The sequence below is a fragment of the Schistocerca nitens genome, chromosome 3 (assembly GCF_023898315.1).
Source record: "Schistocerca nitens isolate TAMUIC-IGC-003100 chromosome 3, iqSchNite1.1, whole genome shotgun sequence".
Lineage (NCBI taxonomy): Eukaryota > Metazoa > Arthropoda > Insecta > Orthoptera > Acrididae > Schistocerca > Schistocerca nitens.
The window spans coordinates 737,072,863-737,090,408 of NC_064616.1; the positions used below are offsets into that span (position 1 = coordinate 737,072,863).

Here is a 17,546-nt window from a genome sequence, read left to right on the forward strand (position 1 = left end):
GCGTTTATTTAAGAAACACGGTAAAATGAACTTGTTCACACTGCTTATAAGCTATTAACATTACGAGAGCATGGTCTACCACATGACTAGATCAAAAGGCATATTATCGACGTCTGCCAACTATGTCACACCGTCTGGAGCGTACAATAGGTACAGTTCGTAGAAGATCGTAAATCTTTGATTATTCCTAATTTATCCATTTATATAACGTTTCCTGGAATTGTAAGATTACTGAAAGATAGTATTCATGACCCATGGGCTGCTCCTAATGTTTGAGTGGCAAAAGGCAACTTTTGTTAGTAAATATTTATTAATAACAATTACTTCATTCGCGCCAAAATATATGTACTTTCCCCACACATTTCTTTTCTGACGTCACGAGTGATTTCTGCATCGGCACCTCATCCCACTGGCTCTGAAAGTACCAAATAGCCAACCGCCTCTGCTAGCCAGTGTGAGAACCTAGCGCTCACTCTTTACTTCATACATACTGCAGCGCTGATAGATTCATTTCACATACGTGAGATGGCAAAACTGGAAATAAAGTAAAATGCGCTCTTATCTGCACATAAGGGGTATCTTACAAGTGTCAGTACATCAAAAGAAATCCTTCACTCATATGTGGCTCTGTTTCAATGGCATTCCTCATTTTCTATTTTTATTGACGCATGTGTGCACGCACTGGAACATTGGTGTGGACCTACGAACACTCTGCTCCATTCTGCGATGCTCTGCAATGTGCATTAGCGTGCAGTGTGGTGTGGCACATTTGGTGTGGACGCAGCTGTAAACTATACCATTTTCTTGTCACGACAGCAGTTTTGGCTCTACTTTCCAGTTGTGATGGAGCTGACCCTACACAGCCATTTGCCAATATAACATTCTCTATGTCGATTCCTTGCACATTCCTAATCAAGTTGCAAAAAGGGGCAGTTCCACAATCAGCTCAAAGTAAACATGGCACCATTGACACCGTGCTGCACAATTTAATCACACATGTAATTGACTAAGAAGGCCCTTCGAGGAATGCTGACACTACATTCCCAGCAGAGCAATTGTAGTATGTTCTGCAGGACACTGCCATGCTAGACTGTATGTGTATGCTTCATATATCGACCCAAATTAATCAGTTGAAAGGAAGAAACACAATATTATGCAGTAGAAGAGAGTGAAAAAGAGTGAAACTTCAATGTTGAGATAATGATGTCTCAAAAAGTTTGTATCTGTGTGGGGTGCAACACAGTCCAACATGCAGTAAAAAATTCTGCAGTCCATTTGGCATGGCTTCATAATAATGAGTCTAACTAAGGAGACGAGGACTATCTTGATTCAGACCAAGACTGTTAAGAGTCGATTCTACTAGTCAATTTTAGGGGTTGTTTTGGAAGGTTTCTCTCATTCATTTGGCTGAATGTTGGCCCTGGGTTAAACTTTGCACAAATAATCCAAAAAAATGTAGCTTTCACAATACATTTGTTTCAACTTTTATTATGTCACTCAGCATTAAGAAACAAAAGACATGAAAAATGCATCAGTCCAATAGCATGATCAGATATTAAGTTTTGTAAGAATAAAAAAGTACTATAGATAGCAACCAAATTTTTAAAGTTTCCTGTTTCTCCACAACGAGGAGAGTAAATCACTGGTATTTTTGTGTTTTTTTATATCTAATTGTATTTCATCAATCACACTTTTTTTTCTATTGCAGATTTTTAATTTTCGGTATCAATTCAACATTATTGGTATATAAATAGAAATATATTTTGTGTACATTTTCTTTATACTGAATTGTTTGAGACTTTAATCATATAAGCATGTAATTTCAAGCAATTAATTCATATAGGTGGCATCCATATTCACATTAACAATACAAAAACAATTTACTTTACATATGTTAGTGAAATATGAGAAATCATTCTCAGGTTTATTGAATCACTTACCCAAGAAAATAGCAATTTTAGAATTTTGCCACTTCTTGGATAAATTTCTGTGGACACCCATGACTGAAGGATGGATCTTGGCTGCTTAGCATCCTGTAGTTCGCATAAAATATGCCAATTAAATCATTACTAAAGCCCTCAAATTGCCTTCTCATTTCCATAAAGTATCAATATGCACAACATGAAAAATACACCTGCACAACAGTAATTCAGTTTTCTAATTGGATTGTTTATTAAAGCATCTAACATTCCTTCTTAGAAAGTGTCATCCCTTTGTATCTCTGTTATTCTGGTTCACATTAGCTCAGAAAGGTTTATAGGTCTGTGTCTTCAGCTCACTTATCAAAGCATTTATAAAATGAAACACAAAATCAGAACAAATACGATACATCTGCATACAGAACATTATGTGTGTCAAATATCTATTTTCCAACAGTGTCTTCTTATTACAGTAATTATCTACAAAGATTTGAGTTAATAATGAAGGATATGAAAGAAACCATTTATACAGGGTGTTACAAAAAGGTACAGCCAAACTTTCAGGAAACATTCCTCACACACAAAGAAAGAAAATATGTTATGTGGACATGTGTCCGGAAACGCTTACTTTCCATGTTAGAGCTCATTTTATTACTTCTCTTCAAATCACGTTAATCATGGAATGGAAACACACAGCAACAGAACGTACCAGCGGGACTTCAAACACTTTGTTACAGGAAATGTTCAAAATGTCCTCCGTTAGCGAGGATACATGCATCCACCCTCCGTCGCATGGAATCCCTGATGCGCTGATGCAGCCCTGGAGAATGGCGTATTGTATCACAGCCATCCACAATACGAGCATGAAGAGTTTCTACATTTGGTACCGGGGTTGCGTAGACAAGAGCTTTCAAATGCCCCCATCAATGAAAGTCAAGAGGGTTGAGGTCAGGAGCTCATGGAGGCCACGGAATTGGTCCCCCTCTACCAATCCATCAGTCACCGAATCTGTTGTTGAGAAGCGTATGAACACTTCGACTGAAATGTGCAGGAGCTCCATCGTGCATGAACCACATGTTGTGTTGTACTTGTAAAGGCACATGTTCTAGCAGCACAGGTAGAGTATCCCGTATGAAATCATGTCGGTGAATCGAGGAAGTACAGTACATACTGATGAAATTAAAATGAGCTCTAACATGGAAATTAAGCATTTCCGGACACATGTCCACATAACATCTTTTCTTTATTTGTGTGTGAGGAATGTTTCCTGAAAGTTTGGCCGTACCTTTTTGTAACGCCCTGTATAACTGGTGTATGTTGTTGTTGTTGTGATCTTCAGTCTAAAGACTGGTTTGATTCAGCTCTCGATGCTAGTGCATCCCACGCAAGACTCTTCGTCTCTGCAAAACTATGCAGTCTATGTCCACCTGGACATCTACTTACTGTATTGAAGCTGTGGTCCCCCCCAAGTAATATTTACCCCCAACACAAAAATCACCAAATTGACTATTCCTTGCTGCCTAAGAGTGTGTCCTGCCGACTGCTCCTTTCTTTTAGATGAGTTGTGCCATAAATTACTTTCCTCCCAAATTCGATTCAGTACCTCTTCATTAAAATTCCCGTCTATCCATCTACTCCTCAGCCTTCTTAAGTAGTACCACATTTCAAAAACTTCTATTCTCTTTCTTTCTATAACACCTATCATCCACATTTCATTTCCATACAAGGTTACAATCTATCCAAAAAATTCCAGAAAAGACTTACTATCATTTCAATGTCAAAATATTACACTATTTCTGAAACACTTTTCTGGCTATTGCAAGTAAGTATTTTATTTGCTCTATACTTCAGCCATCACCAGTTACTTTACTGTCAATTAGCAAAACTTGAAACTGCTTTTAGTCTCACCAATTTAATTCGACTACTTTCCATTATCCTTGTTTTACTTTTGTGCGTGATGATCTTACAGCCTCATTTCAAGACACTATACACTCCATTCAACTTATCTTCCAAGTCCTTTGCCACCTCTGACAGAATTACAATATCACTGACAGCTTCAAAGTTTTAGTTTCTTCTCCCTGAACTTTAGATGCATTCCTGGATTTCTCTTTGGTTTTCTTTATTGTTAGCTCTGTGTACAGATTCAATCATTCCTGTCTCACCATCTTCTCAGCTGCTACTTCCTTTTCATGTACCTCAAGGTTCAGACTTAGATCCCATTCTCTTTTGGTCTCACATAAATGTTCTGCCTCTTAACATTAATTGTCACTCAGTTTTATTTTCAAATGACACATATGTAATCATTGAAACTAACAGTACTGACCAGATTCCTCAAACTGTCATAAATACCTTAGACAAATTACATAGCTCGTTCAGTTTAAACAGGCTAAATTAAACATGGAAAAAACTCAATTATACAGTTTAAAATAAAACAAGCAAAGTTAAATTCTGTTAACATCCATCACAAAAACTAAGATTTGCAGGAAGCTAGCTGTTTGAAATTCACAGGAATGAAACTGGATAAAAATTTATCGTGGGCCTCGCATACACATTACTTCACAAATAAATTAAATAGCCTAGCATTTGCAGTGATTATGTTATACATTGCTGCCAGCATTAACATGAGAAAGTACTATACTACTATACCACAGCTACTCTGAATCAGTAATAAGGTACAGAATTATATTTTGGAGTACTTTGTACCATATATTTTGAATATTAAAACTTCATAAAACCATCATTACAAATGTGTAATACAATTTAAAGCAAAGAAAACCATACTACTCATTTCTAAAAATTTAAGAATATTAAAATTCTCTCACTGTATATCTATGAACTGATTATCTCTCTACATAGTAAGCCTTATTCATTTATAGAACATCAATTTCAACATGATTGTCACATCAGGAATCAAACTAATTTATGATGGCTGCCTATCATTTAAAATTTCATGCTCAAACTTCCCAGTACATGCGAATGAAAATTTATAGCCTAAATGGAAAAGAATTGCTCAACATTAATTCAGAATCACTGAAAAAATAAAATATGAAAAATTATTAGGGAAATGTTATTATTTAGTTGAAGGACAACCTGAAAATTAGAGTGGGACAGAACACATACTTAAGAGTGGAGGATAAGCTGAAGGATCACTATTGTCTTGCACATCCCTACATTTCTCCAGAACTCACACTGGTTTTCTCCGAGGTCAGCTTCTGCCAGTTTTCCCCTTGTTCTGTAAATAATTCATGTCAGTATTTTGCAACCATGACATATTAAACTGATAGTTAGGTAATATTCATACCTGTCAGCACTTGCCTTCTTTGGAATTGGGATTATTACATTCTTCATTAAGCCTACAGGAATATATACACAGGGTGTCTCTCCTTCTCTGGTTTTTGGCAGATATTCGCAATGTCGTGTTTGCTATCTGTAGTTGGAGTCAGCATCAACAAATCCTGCTCATCACATCCTTCATGTGGCTCCCAGAGTCAAAAGAAAATGTCGGCATGTTTCCCGTTACAAACAAATGATTTTTAAAGTGGAATTTTATGTGCCCACTCGACAGAGCAGTCACATACTAGTCTAGTGTGATATTCATTTTATATGTATTAACAGGGACAGTTGTATGAAAATGACCAGTACTTTAGTAGTGACAGCACTGCCCTGACCCATGCTTCTGCACCATTCAGAAGGGATGCTCAGCTGCTGCTGGAATAGTTATTAGTCATGTTTTTCTGTCCCTGTTAATGCATATCGCAGTAGGCTAATTTGGGACCAATCTATCGAATGCTCTTGTAAAATTCTGATTAAAAAATATTTTTGTTTGTAAATGGAAACAAACTGATGCTTTCTGTCAACATTGGATGTTATATAAAAAGACATGTTCTGCAGGATTTGTTTGAGTTGACTCTAGCTACACATTCCAAAAATGAAACTGCAAATACCTGCCAAAACACCAGAGAAAATGCATCTCATGACCCATAGGAGAGACACCTATATTTCATACCAAATGTAATAAATTTTTCATAGCTAGTTCTCCCAAGCATTTTAATAGTTCCAAGGGTATGTCATCTACTCTAGGAGCCTTCCTCAACTTAGGTCTTTCAGTACTCTCTCACATTCTTCTCAGCTAAGTTATTCACCATCTAACAAAATCAGCATTGCTACCAATGTTCTTCAGTTGTAGACAGTGACATAATAGGCCCCAAAGCACATTGTGTGTGTTCGCCACCCACTTGGAGAAATTGTTGGAGGAGATATGTAAGAATCTAGCAGCATAATGCATCTAGTAGCATTGCATATAGAAAGCAAACACAAAAGTCAACAACTGCTTGGGCTTTTCCCTGTATCACTAGTTTCCAGTTCTTCCACCTATAGCCTGGACCATTAATGTTCTGCTGCAATATGGGAGCCATCTTGATGAAAAGATTTCTCTTTGTATTTCTTTTCATCCTCCCACCAACTTGGAGAACATAATAAAATTCAGTAAGAGTGGGAGGATTTAAACCCTTATAGGATACAAACTAAAAATAGCAGTGTCTACAATCTAAAAGTAACATCTCAGCATTCAAATGTCACTTTAAATGATAACAGAGAGAAAGCTGTACATCAGTGGTTACTTCATCCTGAACATATACCCAGTATGGTACTATACAGATAATACATGAAAAGGGAGTAAGGGCACAGATTGATGTGCCATCTATGTTACAAACCAAGATCATCAAGTGGTGAAACAAAATTTTAACCAAAAAGTTACCTTGGCACCAATGTAACACTTGTCTTTCTTCCTTCCTTTATAGAACAAACTCTTGCATTTATTTGGAATCTGACTGCTAATTTTCCTTAACATGAGCAGCTACTTCACAATCAGCTTTCATGATGTGAAGTTTTCCACTTTGATAACATTTGTGTAATTTGTCTGTAGTTTATGTCAGCAGCTAGCAGTACTCATAAATTATACGTAATATTTAAGTGCCAAAATGGCATTTTGCCACTATGTTTATTTTTATTTTTATACAATGATTTACCAGTGGAAAAAAACTTCAGCTCTGACATGGTCTGAACTAACACTAACCCACCACTGTCAGATAATAGCTATAAACTGGAACTTGAGCACTTGCTCGTGAAAGGCAAAGGTCCTAAGTTCGAGCCTCATTCTGGCACACAGTTTTAATCTGCCAGGAAAGTTTCATTTGAGCACACTCTCCACTCCAGAGCAAAACATTCATTCTGGTGGCTATAAACTGTTACTATATTTCAGTCAGATTGCAAGTGGTCACTGTTCAGATTTAGTGACTGCTTAGTCATGTAATTTTAATGTTAGTTGGAAAGAGTACTCCAACACCTTATTTCTGTGTACAGATCAGAACGGTTATTTCTTTGTATTGTATGCGGTTTCTTCTTTACAAATTTGTAGTTAATTATAAACATGATTCCAAGGTGATAATTATGACAAATCCAAACTGGACCTCTTTTCACCCCCACCCTCGGCAAAAACACAATTGTCTATCTAAAAAAGAAACTAATTATTGACATATGATTCAAACAATTATTTTCTTTTATTTCATGTTCTTCACTGTTTTTATTTACAGCAAAAATAACATTCACTAACAACAATTCACATCAGTGATAATATCACATATAAATATCCATTCCACATGATAATACAACATCTGCATGTTACACATTACTGCCTTTAAAGAAAATTCTGACATGTGCACAACAGTTTAAAACACACATGTATACATCACCTAAGGCACACACATTAAAAAATCTTTTAATCATATATAAAAAGAAACTGCAGTTAAAATTAATCTAAAATAATACAGGTTTCACAAATCTATCTATAGCATCAACAATGATATGAGCAAAACTGATCACTCTGAAAATAAACAAATAGCTGTCAAACTCTTTCTGCCGTTCTTCATTAAAAAATATGAAGCATATATGAAATCTTTTAGATCATCCATGTTTAGTTCAGCTTTAATGCTAAAAATTGGGAACTGCTTGGCTCCAAACCACAGCAAAAATATTTTTGAAACCATTACAAAAGCAGACTACGTGTTCAATGGTACCAGTCAGAAGCTTCCAATATGTTTCCTTGTTACCATTCCTGTAGCAACTTTTTATATGACTTGTACATCAAACTGTGAGTATTATAATTAATGTTGAATTTAAGTACGATCTTCAGTTGCTATTTAAGTACGATCTTCAGTTGCTATTTAAGTACGATCTTCAGTTGATATTTAAGTACAATCTTCAGTTGCTTATAAAGTACAAAATACCAACTGAAGTTACACACAACATTTGCTATTGTAATTACAATAGCAAGGAAAATGTCAATTATTTGTTTTATTTGAATATCAAAATCTGATGTTCACAACCTGAGCTGAGCTGAGCTTAAGCCACATCTGGCCAAGTATTTCCAAACTTTTCCAATCGCGCAACAATAAATATTTATGTTACAGACATGTAGAAAATTTAATGCAACATCTTTGATTATTTGAAATATACAATATTATACAATCATTCTTCTGTATAGTAAGTGGCACACACGACATCTCCACCAACATTAATAAGGCACTGCCCCTGCAAAATAAATTCATCCATTTTAGTATCTTTTGTCTATAGCACAATATGTATATCAGACTGAAATTTAGACAGACTCAACAAAGTACAGTTTTCACAGTAAACCTGAAACATAAATCAATGTAACAAACTTAAAGAAAGAATGTGATCTGTAGGTAAATGCATCATGATGATAATCAATGTGGTTAAAAACTGTGAACACTGAAAATCCAAGCATAAAACCTTCTTAAAAACCAGTTTGCAACTATCTCTCTCTCTCTCTCTCTCTCTCTCTCTCTCTCACACACACACACACACACACACACACACACGTGTGTGTGCCAAAGAGACTGAAAATGGTAGGTTACTATATTGTAGGTAACTGGAAATACTTGTCAGATTAAAACTGTGTGCTGGAATGGGACTGAAAACTGGGACCTTTGCTTTTTGCATACTAGTGCTCTACTCACTGAGCTATTTTAGCATGACTCACAACCCAACCTTACAGCTTTACGTTTGCTAGTACCTCATCTCTTAATCTCCAAAATACTTCCACGAGTGCTAGTCCAGCAGTGTATGCAGGAGAACTTCTCAGAAGTAATACATTGAGGGCAAGTCATGAGTCATGTTGGGGTAACTCAAGTCAGTAGAGCACTTCCACACAAAAGGCAAACATCCCAGGTTTGAGTCGCAGTCCAGCACTCAGTTTTAATCTGCCAGGAAGTTCCACATCAGTATACACTCTGCTGCAAGGTGAAAATTCATTGTGGATAGCTCTCATTGATTCAAAACAAATTCATTTAAAAATGTGACACACTAAAAGTTTTATGCCACAACCATCATAAACTCACAGGGAGTCTCACTAGAGGAAGAAGCCTTGCATCATAGTACAGTGGCCCATCTGGAGATGAGTTAAAAACTTACTCTTACCTCAGAGGTCAGATGGAGAAACATATGGCTAGATTGTTGGCATAACAGACCACAGCTTGTTGTCACTAACTTTGAGCCACTCTTCTTCCCACAAACACATGATCCTGTGCTTCAATAGCAAAGTTATTGCATGTGAGCAGTTGGCATATTGTGCCATAATATGTCCCATTCAGAAATCTTTGACTGCTTCATCTGCAGCTTCATTATTTCGAATTCCTGATCAGTAATTTCACAATTTGGGTGCATCTCATCAGCTTTAATGCCCTCAACATTGAATAGACCTCTGAGTATACACTGTAAATTCAATCAGTATGTGAATCATGTGGACAGTTTCAGGTAATACCACAGAACAGATGATGGAATCACCTGTTTAGCTCTATCTGTACATGGTTGTGGCACCAGGGCTGATTCAAGAATATTTTTCCACAGAAGTGACATATTGTTTGGTGCTCCTGGCCCCTTGTCCTTCCCTCCTCCCTCCCTCATACATTAGTTGCATTTCCTTGGTCACTTAGTAACACCTTTAAAAATAAATCTAAATCTGGTGAGCATGGAAATGGGTTGTTTTCACTACTAACTCTGTACAAATTCTGCACTACTCTCAGCTTGCCATTCCAAGTGGCTGTTTGCATCAGTTGGGCCTTACAGTGGCCCTGTGTGGCAGAGGTTTAACAATGTAGCCTCGGGAACAATTATTCTCATAATAACCTTCAAGCTACTCTGAGAATTTTCAGTAACCATGGGTGTGGTGACTTCATCATTGGTTTAAAACAGAAATTTTGCCAGCACTAAGTGCTATCAGTTCCTGCTTTGTGCAGTTCCCAAAGGACCTTTTTGCATAGAGTCAATTTATGAGGGTGCACTCCATTGCATGTTCAACGGTATGAGATCCCAGTAACTGTATGCATGATGCATCGTGAGGAGCTGACACCAAATGGCAAGTGATAGCTCTCTACTTCCATCACAGAGGCCAGATGTAGGACTGTCTTAAATGCCGCTGTTGACAGTCTAATCATTTTATGGTGAATGTTTATTGCTTTAATGTATGAAGACTTTGGCAACCAATAAGCCACACATTTATTATTAAGCTGAGACTGCAAAAAAGCCTTGTAGGATTTAAGTAGATAGGTTTTGGTAGTTTCTCATGACCTATGCATAAGGCAGTTTAAAAGTGTTCAATGTCCTTAATCCTTTTGCATTTTGGTCCCTTAGGAGCAGGATCCATGCTTCTGTACAGTCTAAAGTGAAGCCCAAAGACCTGATCAAATTCTTAAAATTCATAAAAATGTATCTCATTTGGTAATATTATAATTGTTCTTCTCCATGATCTTTGGTGGCAACATAAAGTTCGGGCCATGTTAGCTGTGGCAATTCCACTTGCATAATGTACTGCAATTCCTTGGCTAATGTGGTTGTGTATAGGCTCTCTCATGACAGCAATGCTAATATTTGTGACCTTGATTGTGAGTTGGAAATCCTTCTGCTGGCAAGACTGACAGATAAGGCATATTTGTAAATGCTGAATAAAGTAATTCCCCTGGATTAGGAACAACATTAAATATGTCACAATGTCTCACACTAGGTTGGATTTCCAAATCCAATCATGCACAATTCCAATTATAAAAACACATTCTTCTTTCCACGAACATAATGAAGACTTTGCAATGCCGCAGGCAATGTTTAGCAACTCTGCTGTCATGACTGTGATTTGTGGATGTGGGACTGACTGATATTACTAAATTTTCTTGAATTTTTCTTGTCAGCTCAATGAAATATTCTGAATAATTACTGCTTAAAATATCACATGAGACTGGAAAAGTAAAGTTTTTGATTCCGTGAAGGTCATTTCATGAATATGCTTCCCCTATTATCTTCTTTCATGTTGCAAGCTATCTAACTTAGCTAAGATGATAAGGCAATGAGAGAGTTTTATTGCAGCAATGCTCTGTCCGCATAGTAGAGTGCTCACTTTCAGATGAAGTAACTGGTTTCATAGCCAGTTCCAATTTTGCTGCAAAAGCTGTTGTCTTATCACTTCCGGTCAATACTACTTTCATTGGGCTGCTAACTGTCATGAGTACGTAATGAATCATAACCCTCCAAGTAATATGTCTCCTGGCAACCTCACAAGAGTAACCACAGTCATCTGCTTCATGAATACCAACTTACACCACTAACAAAACAAGAGAAAGTCTCTGAACAGATTCGAAGCAACTGTCACCAACAAGAATCTGAATTTTGTTAATCATCTCAGTATGAAACAAGACAGGATAAATCACAGAGCAATGAACAAGCTTGTTAGTATGCATCATGTATGGTAGATTGGGAGGTGAAAAAAGTGTGAAAGTGCACAACTGCACATTCTTATATTACTAGCATGTCATTTCTGCTTCAATAGTCATACATTCAATTTTTCCTTGTGAATACTCAGTTTCATTTATTACTCTGTGGCACTGGTGTTTTAGCTTATTATCCATAATATCTCCATATTTTTGTGGTATTCCTGATATTTTAGTTATATATGACACAAGACCAGACATAGATACAGTCCATCTGAGGACAACAGCGCATAGTATCACACTGTTTTTTGACATTTTGGACAAAGCCATTTTGCACACATTTGTAGTTTTGTGAAAGTAAGCTTTTGTCGTAAATCAAACAGGACAAGTGTGCAACTCATTTGTATTTTTCACTGGTGTAATCCGATGCTCCCAAGTTCATCCCACGGCTCATGAGTCAGGACCAGGAAGACCTTCGCCTCGCAATCTGTGAAGAGTTCTTTGATCACGCAAATGAGAACGAGATGTTCTGTAAGAGAACCATAACTGACAATGAGACTTGGGTCTACAGTTATGATGTTGAGACCAAGTTTCAATATTCACAATGGATCAGGAAAGGTTCTCCAAGACCAAGGAAAGCTTTACGGGTCAGGTCAAATGCCAAACCCTTGCTGATAGTTTTATTTGACTTTGAAGAATTAGTTCATCTTGAATTCATTCCAAAGGGACAAACTATTAATCAATGGTACTACAATAACTATTAATCAATTGTACTATCAGGACATGTTGCAACACCTACGAGAACATGTGAGAAGGAAATGGCTTGAAATGAGACAAGAGAATTCATGGCTCTTGCATCACGATAATGCACCTGCATATTCATCACTGTTGGTATGTGATTATTGCACAAGAAACAAAATCACTGTGCTGCCTTATCCTCTGTACTCCCCAGACCTGGCCCCTGCAGTCTTTTTTTTTATTTTTTATTTCCAGAGTTGAAAGCCCTGTTGAAAGGATGAAGATTTACAATGACAAACACGATAAAAGAAAAATTGGAGACTGGTGCTTTGCGCAATCCAGCAAGAGGCATACAGAGACTGCTTCCGGAAGTGGAAATGGCATTGGGAGCAGTGTATCAATTGTGGTGGAGAGAATTTCAAAGGAGAGCATGCACAATAAATAAAAAGTATGCAAACAAAAATTTTATGGATGAAGTTCTGAAACTTTCTGAGCAAACCTCATAGTTTGTTCTTTATCTTTTCATACAGAGGGTGCTTACTTTATTTTGTCACTTGCATAAAAAAAATTATTATGTACATTAACTTCACTAAAACTTTAGAGCCTTAAACTGATTTAATAGAGCAGTGGAGTATTTGACTTTTAATTCAATTTTTTTTTACAGAAAAGTAATAAATACTTTTAATTTATTTATACTGTAATCTCTCCAGTTGTGTTGCATTTAATAAATAACTACTATTTGTTTTTCTACGTTAAAACTACAGGGGTTGCGTAGTTCCATTCCATTAAACCAGGTTTTTAAAGTTAACCTTGATAATCCAGAAGATTTGATAATCTGAAATTGACAAACCCCTGAGCATGCCAGATTATCAAGGTCCTACAGTATCTGCATTAGCCAGCTTGATGGGAATAAGAACATGTACAACAGAAGTGTCTCATTAACTTTGTGGATGACTGAAGGTACCTAGTAAATCAAAAGTGAAACACAGAACTATATATCCAAAGACCTTAATATGTCAAGACAGAAACTACAAACAAAACTTCAACAGATTTTTTAAATGGAAATGCTACCTTACAAACCCACTGACATGTAATATATAAACACAGATGAAACTGCACACAAAGTTAAGGAAAAAGGTATTAATTTTCTAAGGAAGAATAATCTTAGCTCAAAACAACAAAAATGAATGTGGTCCCCATAATGACAAAAGAGGACCATAGCACTGAAAGCTATTTCAGTTTACAAGACGATAATTTCTACATTTTTCTTGAAGTGACTTTTTTAATAAACTTTAAATGGCGCAAAAGCAAATACCCTATACATAGCTTCAACAACACATTGAAAACTTCCATCCATTCAGCCCATTTAGGACAAAATTGGTTTTCTTCTTATAAGGTATTAATTTCAACATTTTATGTAAGTTCTACTATTATGAAAGACACAACAGAAATGGCAAAGGAGCTATGTTGACAAGACAATGCTGGAAACAAAGAAGATTACAGTTTCACATACAGTTGATAACAAGTTCATTAGAGACGGAGTACAAACTCAGATTGGTAGAGAGACCATTCTGGCCTTTGCCTTAAATGATTTGGAGAAACTATGGAAAAGCTAAATGCTACCCACCCAGATAGCGGTGCAGGTTAAAGTGCCACTTCCATCCAGGTTGAAGTGATACACCTGCCCCAAGTCAAATCCACCTAGCAGATTAATGGCAAGGGTTGGTATGCCTACCTGCCAGACATCCAGCCAGGATGTGGTTTTCAGCTGGCTTTCCACATCCCCCTAGGTCATGGGTTCTCAACCTTAAGGTTGCTATTCCAGGGGAGGGGGGAAGGGGGAAATGGCATGCAAGGGGAGTCGTGGTATACTAAAAAAACATTCTTAGCACCAACAAAGTGTGTTTCCTTCAAACAAAGTAGATGCCATTGATTTGGAATGAATTTGCCAGACGACAATGGAACCATGGTCATATTTTTAGCATTATTTGAAATGATCAGGAGAGCTAGGCAATGTCAGCCATCAGCAGAAGTGCCCATTGTTGGCTGCACTCTGACTGTATCCTTAACTACCATGTGCAGTGCAAGCTTTGGCTTGTGTATCTTCACACCTCCTTACACTCTTTCATGAGGAAGATTTGATTGCAGTATGAAGTAGTTCCTGATTAGTGACAGACATAAAGACACCAGTGGTCCATCAAGTGGTGGAGGGGTGGGAGATACTGCAAGCGTGAAAGAATGATGTGAACTATTAATTGATAGTATTCACAAAAACTACAATCAATGATGAAGACTGCCTGCAGTGTGTAATTTGTAACATCTTGCAATTAAACATACCGAATTAAGAGGAAAAACAAAAGAATTTTTTGTCATGAAACTGTTTTACTTTCTACCCAGAAGAACTTTGCTAAAATGACAAATGTGACTTCTGAGGCCCTTTTAGCCTCTTACGAGATTTTGCATAGAATTCCTGAATGCAAGAAACGACACAGGATAGCAGAAACTCTGGTTTTATAGTTTTTTGGGAAACTGCAAAACAGACAATTTTAAAGAACTCGTAGATGACCTGCGTGTGATACCAAATTCTCCAGCTGCAATCAATTAACACGGTGAGAGCATTCACCAGGACACTTCTCTGGTGGAGTACAGGTACAATGGGGAAACAGAGTACTGCCATATTAAGTGATTATTTCTGGATGGTGCAACTGAACACTTCTGCAACACAGTATCAGTGGTAGGTCAGTAAGAGATGCTTTTAAGGTATTTATATTTTCCCCTTTTGTTGTAAGATACACACAATAAATATAATAATGGAGAGTTCTTCTGGCAGAACATAAATAATTTAGGAGTGAAGATGACAGTTCACCAAATAGTACACACGAGGCATCAACAGGCACATAAATGCTAGCTTTCAGACAAATCACACCTCTGTATGGCTAATGTGCCAACTGAATACACTTGGCCAGTATTGCAGTTCTGCAGCTTGATTGGGGTGAGGGGTTGTGTCAGGTGGAGTGGGTAGGGAAGAAAGGATGCAGGTGCTCAGAGAGAGCTGATGGCCATGACAGATGGGATGGAGGCAGCAGGCATAAAAGATACGAATATGGGAGAGAGAGACTGCAGATGTGACTGCAGATGTGACTGCAGATGTGACTGCAGATGTGACGCAGGTACCAGTACTGACACCCACCTGCAAGTTCATAAAGCACTTGATGACACTGACGTGGAGGAGTGAACTGGGAGGGGATGACAGAACAAAGGAAGGAGAGATTGCAGGTAAGAGGGAATGGGTACTGGATGAGTGAAGTTAGCATCCTGGGGCAGAGTGGAGGTGGGTGTGGGGCAGAGGGTTTGCACACATTAAGGCTAGGATGATTATGGGAATGAAGGATGTGTCACAAGAACAACCCCCACCTATGTAGTTCACAGAAGCTATTGTTGGGGCAGGCTGAGTAGCACCCACTGAAATCAAGTGTCTTGTTCTCAGCAGCAAGTTCTGCCAGTGGATGGCCAGCTCTGTTCTTGGTCACAGTTTGGCGGTGACCATTCATTCAGGTGGACAGTTGGTTGGTGGTCACACCATCCAATGCTGCAGTCCCAGCACAGTATATTCATGCAGCATACTGTAGCTGTACAGAGGTGTGTGTGTGTGTGTGTGTGTGTGTGTGTGTGTGTGTGTGTTCACTCTAGCTGAAAAAAGGGTTCGAGTGAAAGTGAGCAAAAGTTTTCAGTCTCGTTTATGTGCCTATGAACAACCCAATGTCTATATTATTCAATGAGTTGCTACTAATACATAGAATATATATTCTTTCAAAAATGAGAGCAAACCAATAAATTTCATTTTCAGGCTCTGTGGACCAAAACACATACCAAAACCGTATCTTATTCACCATAAAATTCAGCTTTTCAAAATTTGTGGAAAATGTAATTTATGAACTGAATTTCTTTTCACGCCAGTTACAACTACTAATACTACTACATTTTGAAGCTTTTGAGGTAATCATGAAATAATATTTATATATGACACAATGAGTTTCAAGGTCAGCATCATATCTAACTGTTTAGTGATGTTTTGGACACACTTGTTTTGTAATTACTTTTTCTTTCATTAATGTACTCTTTCACCATAAGCTAATTGTGGTGACAGTGTAATTTATTTGTATGTTCAGGTAAATTTTAATCATGATGTTAGATCATATACTTTGATGTTCCTTATGCCACATGCTGCATAAGCCATTCTCACATGACTAACCAGAACTATGATAAAGTTTTCTCACACAGGTGTTAGCAAATCCTAAATTTATGCACCCTTCCTCATTAGATACTTTAAAGTTTAAAAGATAGTCAGCTCTGTCTATGATCTAGCTGAATACCTATTACACCATTTTCTAACACCTTAAGTTCTTCATGATGCCAATCAAGAAAGTCAAACTCAAATGACAGTGTATGCATTCCCATCAAACTTCTCCTGCAAGGTATTCACTTTATTTACTATGGAAATATACATGACATTTGTAGGCAACTATCGTGTATATTTGTTGAAGTGAGTGCAGCAGCTGTAACTATAAATCACATGCGGTCACTGCAATATGAAGCAACCTTCTGTCTGTGGCTGGTTTCTGTCAGCCTACAACATGCATCACAGTTGAACTATGTACGGAAAGGAAGATTAGGCTTTAACGTCATGTTTATGATACAGTCATCAGAGATGGAGTACAAGCTCAGAGTGGAGGAAGATGGGGAATAATGCAGACTGTACTCTTTCAAAGGAACCATTCTGGTTTTTACCTTAATCAATTTAGGTAATTCATGGAAAACCTAAATTTGGATGGACTGTTGGATGGGAATTTGAACTGTCATCATCCTGAATACAACTCCAGTACCTTACCACAGTGTCACTTCACTTGGTCATGAACTCTGGAGCACAAAGTGTACAGATGTGTTTAGACAGCCAAATAGTCTGTCACAGGCAGTGTTCTGATGAAACTGCTACTATCGGTATGTTAGAAAAATGATATAAATTGTGTTTGTCTGTACTTTATATATGTACTTTTAACATGCAGACAAAATAAAGTATAGGAAAAGTTATGCCACAAGGATCCTTACAAGTTGG

General features: G+C 37.4%; 1 protein-coding gene across 3 annotated transcripts in view; it reads right to left on the bottom strand.

The window, feature by feature from the left end:
* Positions 1-7,519: 7,519 nt before the first annotated feature.
* LOC126248711 (C2 domain-containing protein 5) overlaps positions 7,520-17,546 on the bottom strand; it is a 219,728-nt gene continuing 209,701 nt past the window's right edge. For 2 of the 3 annotated variants that reach the window (XM_049950008.1, XM_049950009.1), the window contains exon 22: positions 7,520-8,507. In XM_049950008.1, the coding sequence (XP_049805965.1) occupies positions 8,445-8,507 (63 nt within the window). In that variant the 3' untranslated portion in view covers positions 7,520-8,444. The remainder of the gene's footprint in view (positions 8,508-17,546) is intronic. The other variant, XM_049950010.1, reaches the window with a different exon arrangement.